This window comes from Mastomys coucha, unplaced genomic scaffold (assembly GCF_008632895.1).
Source record: "Mastomys coucha isolate ucsf_1 unplaced genomic scaffold, UCSF_Mcou_1 pScaffold14, whole genome shotgun sequence".
Lineage (NCBI taxonomy): Eukaryota > Metazoa > Chordata > Mammalia > Rodentia > Muridae > Mastomys > Mastomys coucha.
The window spans coordinates 86388004-86394221 of NW_022196896.1; the positions used below are offsets into that span (position 1 = coordinate 86388004).

Genomic DNA, 6218 nt, shown 5'->3' on the forward strand with positions numbered 1-6218 from the left:
TCTACAGCAATACTGAAAATACATATGTTTTTCTCAATATAAATTTTAAATAACTCCAAACATATTGACTGTAGATTTTAAAATAATATATCACTACTAGTATTTTTTAAATGAACATAAATATATAAAGTCTTTTTGTTTGTTTTGTATTTAGTAGAGCTTAAAATCTTGGCTCTTACTCTGGTACAAGCCCAAAATAAGAACAATTTTTAGACATTGAAGTTCATTGTAATAAGGCTGTATTTCAATGACCCTCACATCACCAAAAGATTTTACCTCCATCCTAGCTAAGCTGAGAGTTGACAGTTCTGCTGCACCAAGAAATGAATTGTAGGCTTGATTTTTGGATACAGACTTCCTGCTATGGTCAAAGCTATTTGACTTGAGTGAGTGTCTTTATTCTCAGCCCACAGAGAACAGGTTACATTCATTTAAGAAATGGTGTAGGTATTAAGATGGTGTGTCTATAAAGTCGTTCACCAACTGTTTTAGTGAACAATAGTTCTGCTTGGAGGGTGGCACAGATATTAGGTGAGGGTAAGAATTTGGTTCATTGGCTGTGATAATTTGGAAAAGCATTCATCTCAGAGAAAGAGTAACTTATAAAATCCTCTTCTTCAAACTTGATACAATAGTTACAAACATCAAGCAAAGCATTCAGTCTCACTCTTTGTTGTTCTCTTACAAGTCACCTCCCAGGTTAATTGTCTACATTTCTTTTGGCCTTATAAATACATTTGAAATATGTAAGCTGTTCTGAAAACCATAGTATAGTGGAAAAACATCAAATAAACAATACTACTAATAGAGAGGATGAGATAGGAGAAGCAAGATTTCAAGACCATTATGTTGTACGTAGTAAGACACTGTCACATACAAACAAGCAGAAAGTGTATATGGATTGTACAATATTGGACCTATTTCTCCAATTACCAAATTAGAGAGACCATTGGATGACAATCAACAAATTTCTAATTCCTTATATTTTTGGATTTCAATTGATTAGGATATGTTGGTAATATTAATTTTCATATTAAGATATTAAGAAAAAGTAATTGTTACTTCCTGTTGTTTTTGTTGTAAGAAGTAGAATTAGGTTTGTGCGAGTTTGTTGAAAGATTACTTTCTTGCTTCTTCTAGGGTGTAGTTTCGCTCTTTATGTTGGTGTTTTCCATCTATTATCCTTTGTAGGGCTGGATTTGTGGAAAGATATTGTGTAAATTTGGTTTTGTCATGGACTATCTTGTTTTCTCCATCTATGGTAATTGAGAGTTTTGCTGGGTATAGTAATTTGGGCTGGCATTTGTGTTCTCTTAAGGTCTGTATAACATCTGCCCTGGATCTTCTAGCTTTCATAGTCTCTGGTAAGAAGTCTGGTATAATTCTGATAGGCCTGCCTTTATATGTTACTTGACCTTTGTTTTTCTTTTTACTGCTTTTAAAATTCTTTCTTTGTTTTGTGCATTTGGTTTTATTATGTGACGGGAGGAATTTCTTTCCTGGTCCAGTCTATTTGAAGTTCTGTAGGCTTCTTGTATGTTCATGGGCATCTCTTTCTTTAGATTAGGTTTCTTCTATAATTTTGTTGAAGATATTTACTAGCCCATTACATTGGGAGTCTTCACTCTCTTCTATACCCTATTATCCTTCTTAGGTTTGGTCTTCTCATTGTGTCCTGGATTTCCTGTACGTTTTGGGTTAGGAGCTTTTTGCTTTTTGCATTTTCTTTGACTGTTGTGTCAATGTTTTCTATGGTGTCTTCTGCCCCTGAGATTCTCTCTTCTACCTCTTGTATTCTGTTGGTGATGCTTACATCTGTGACTCCTGATTTCTTTCCTAGGTTTTCTATCTCCAGGGTTGTCTCTCTTTCTGATTTCTTTATTGTTTCTATTTCCATCTTTAGATTCTGGATGGTTTTGCTCATTTCCTTCACCTGTTTGATTGTGTTTTCCTGTAGTTCTTTAAGGGATTTTTGTGTTTCTTCTTTAAGGGCTTCTAGCTGATTACCTGTGTTCTCTTGTATTTCTTTGAGGGAGTTATTTACACCTTTCTTAAAGTCCTGTATCATCATCATGAGAAGTGATTTTAGATCTGATTCTTGCTTTTCTGGTGTGATGGTGTGTCCAGGACTTGCTATGGTTGGAGAATTGGGTTCTGATGATGCCAAGTAACCTTGGTTTCTGTTGCTTATTTTCTTATACTTGCCTCTCCTTCCTCACCTTGCTTCCCCCTTCCCCCTCCTACCTTCAGGTTATCTCCAGTGCTACCAGCCCTGGCTAAATCTGACTAGAGCCTGTCCATCCTGTGATCCTGGTTGTGTCAGAACTCCTCAGAGTCAAGCTGTCTCTGTGATCCTGTGATCCTGGGCTTGTTAGAGGGCTTGGGAGTGGAGCTTCCTATGGGTCTTGTGGGACTGGCTGCGGAGTTTGCACCCAAGGTCTGCTCAGGGAACCTGAGCCAGACAGAGCGCTACCCAAGCCACTGGGCTGGTGAAGTTCCTGTGTGCCGGGTTCCTGCAGGTCCCAGCCGCTCCCAGTGTTGGGACAGATGAGTCCTCCTCACCTCTGATCCTCTGATCCTGGGTATATCAGAGTGCCTGGGAGGGGAGCCACGTCTGGATGCTGTGGGACTAACTGCAAAATTTGGACCCCAAGTCTGCTTAGGGCACTGGCCCAGGCAGACCGGAAGGAACCAGTCAGTGCCACTGGGCTGACGGAGTTCCTGTGTGCCTGGGTTCTGCTGGTCCCAGTTATTCCCGGTGTTGAGATACATGTTGTGTCCTCCTCACTTCTGATCCTGGGCATGTTAGAACACCTGGGAGTGGAGTTTCCTCTGGATGTTGTGGAACTGGCCTATTTATTTATTTATTTATTTATTTATTTATTATTTTTTTAAGTCTAAATTTTTTTGTCTTTATTTATTTTTTCTTTATTAGATATTTTCTTTATTTACATGTCATAGGATATCTCCTTTCCCAATTTCCCCTCTGAAAAAAAGAAAAAGAAAAGAGAAAAAGAAAAAAAAAAAGAAAATAAAAAACAAAAACAAAAACCCTGTTCCCTCCCCCCTCCCCCTTGCTCACCAACCCTCCTTCTCCTACTTACTGGCCCTGGCATTCCCCTACACTGGGGCATAGAACCTTCACAGGGCCAAGGGCCTCTCCTCCCATTGATGACCAACTTGGCCATCCTCTGCTACATTTGCTGCTGGAGCCATGATTCCCCCCATGTGTACTCTTTGGTTGGTGGTTTAGTCCCTGGGAGCTCTGAGGGTACTAGTTAGTTCATATTGTTGTTCGTGCTAAGGGGCTGCAAACCCTTCAGCTCCTTGGGTCCTTTCTCTAGCTCCTTCATTGGGGACCCTGTACTTAGTCCAATGGATGGCTGTGAGCCTCTACTTCTGTATTAGTCAGGTACTGTCAGAGCCTCTCAGGAGAGAGCTATCTTGCCAGTATCCACAATAGTGTCTGGATTTGATGGTTGAATATGGGAAGGATTCCCAGGTGAAACAGTCTCTGCGTTGTCCTTCCTTCTGTCTCTGCTCCATAGTTTGTCTCTGCAACTCCTTTCATGGGTGTTTTGTTCCCCCTTTTAAGAAAGAATGAAGTATCCACACTTTGGTCTTCCTTCTTCTTGAGATTCTTGTGGTTTGTGGATTGTACTTTGTGTATTCTGATATTCTGGGCTAATATCCACTTATCAGAGAGTACATACCATGTGTGATCTTTTGTGATGGGGTTACCTCACTCAGGATGATATTCTCCAGATCCATCCATTTCCCTAAGAATTTCATAAATTCATTATTTTTAATAGCTGGGTAGTACTCTTTTGTGTAGAGTCTCAGGTAGATCAGGCCGGCCTTGTGTTAGCTGTGTTACTAGGGATGACCTTGAATTCCTGATCCTCCACTGCACTGCTCTAGTGCTGCATACGACCACAGGATATGACTCTGTACCTGGCTTTAAATGTACATTATTTTGAAGACCACAATGTCAAAAACCATTTTCTAACCCTTCTGATTTTTTGTTTGTTTGTTTTAAAGTTGAAGAAAATCTGTCTATGAACCAAGTTAAACAAGAACCCAATGAACCAACACTGTCTACAGAAGCAAAAACCTTCCTGGACTGTGAAAAAATATCTGCTACATAAATAAGGTTTTCAGAATTTACAGTTCTAGCCCCTTCCAATGTCTTAATAGGTGGAGATTGTCAGAGATGGTGTATCAGTCACTGGACTAGAACTGGAGGATGGGCAGTTTTGACTTAAAACTCCAATATTTGTTGCCAATTATATATTTGTATTTCCCTTAAGAAATATTTTACTTTATTTTGTATTCCTATAATTTTTGTATTATCCAGTAAGGCAAATATTTTAAAAGATAATCTGAAGTTATCCATAGTAATTTAGTGTGAATGCAAATAGTTTTCTCACCCGGTTTTGGTTCTTACAAGACAGAAAAGACCAACAATAAAAGCAGTATGTGAGTGCATGAGTAGGCGTGTCAGAAAATGTAAAGTTGTAAGAACAGAACCAACAGGTGAGAGACTGTTTATCATCTGTTTATTTGGAAAGATAGAGCAATAGATTTCTATGGTAGCAAAGAGCCACCAATCACATCCCTCAATACTGCATTTGCAGTTTATCCTTGGCTTTATATTTTTAACTGTAAATGAATGATACTAAAGGTCACCTGTCAGAGATTTCAGTGCTTGGTAAGTATTAAAACATCAAATTAATCAGATAAATAACATAAATGAATGTGTATGACATGTATTTTATATGGGATTGGAGGTAAATTCTTACCTAGGAATAGAAACTTGAAAAATTCAGAGAATTGGGGGAAATGTTAGAGTTCCCTATTATTTATAGATCATTTGAGGGAACTTTTGATGGTAGCAAAATGGTTGTTGTTCTTTTAAAGATTCAATTTTGATTAGAAAATAATTTAAATAGTATTTACATTTTTTCTGTACTAGAGTTCTTACTGAATTGATAGAATTACGATTTATATATTTCAAGGTAAGTATGTATAGCTTAAAATTTAGTTCATATTTGAAACTTTAAAATGTCTGATCTGATATTTGCTCATTGACTAAGAATATTTATATTTATAACTAGTACCAAATAACTAGTAGTCAATATGCTCAGTATAAACTTGTTTTTATAGAAGATTGACTAGGTAGAAATTTCAACTGTTACTGTCATGAAATGAACCTACCTAAATGTAGTGGTACACACCTGTCATCCCAGCACTGATGAAACAGAGGAATTGGATTGTAAATTCAAATTAGCCTAGGCTGTACAGCAAGACCTTATGAAGAAAGAAAGACGGGATCACCTACAAGATTCTTTTTCTGGAAACTCATTTGTGAGTTATTTTAATTTTTATTTTTAAAAATAAGAATTTCAAGTAGATATTAAAGTTTAATATTCAAAGCACAAACAATAAAATTTGATATTTGTCCTTAATACTTTACATGGATTGACTTTCCTAAAGTCTAATTTCCCATTATTCACTTTGCTTTAGGTACATGACCTGTTCCTAAAGGTAAAGCACTGTTACAGAACTCTAAAATTCATTATCTTTACACCCATATCCTAGTCAACAAAAAGTTTATTATATCTTATTGAAAGCAAAGTTCATATATAATTATATGTATGATTGTTCGTAGGAACTGATTTTCTTTTTTTAAAGAAAGAACTGAAGATATCTGTTGCCAGTATTTATAGCAGCAGGCTACTAAACCTGAATATATTACACTAAGTTTAATACGACTTGTAGTCACTTCAAAACCCAGGTTTTCCTAGACTGTGTGTACTTAAGAGGAATGAGATCAAATTAGTATGTAGTTTAGGACTGCAGTATAGGTAATGCTCTTTTGTTATCCGTGTTATAGAAACTGTTTTTCAAGAACAGATAGGTTTTCATCTTCCAATAATGATTATGGTTTATTACTAAATATTTTATTCACTGAGCAGTATTCTCTTGGAGACATTCCTTTTTTATTTGGATTGCTAAGGAGAAATACTTGTTAAGAAACAAACTAGTCAATTTCCAGTGAGGAGAGAAAGAGCAGAAGACCCAGCAGTTACTATGTAACCAGGAACAAATACAGTGAGAATATGTTTCTGTCACTTCATTCTGCCAGGCAGTGTCCCAGTGAGCTCAGGACCTCCAGGGAGAGTGTCCCAGTGAGCTCAGGACCTCCAGGCAGAGTG

General features: G+C 37.2%; 1 protein-coding gene across 8 annotated transcripts in view; it reads left to right on the forward strand.

Moving 5' to 3' along the window:
- Positions 1-5435, forward strand: part of Carf (calcium responsive transcription factor) — a 55630-nt gene extending 50195 nt beyond the window's left edge. For 7 of the 8 annotated variants that reach the window (XM_031367662.1, XM_031367660.1, XM_031367654.1 and 4 more), the window contains one exon: positions 4042-5435. In XM_031367662.1, coding sequence (XP_031223522.1) covers positions 4042-4148 — 107 coding nt within the window. In that variant the 3' untranslated portion in view covers positions 4149-5435. The remainder of the gene's footprint in view (positions 1-4041) is intronic. The other variant, XM_031367655.1, reaches the window with a different exon arrangement.
- Positions 5436-6218: the final 783 nt, after the last annotated feature.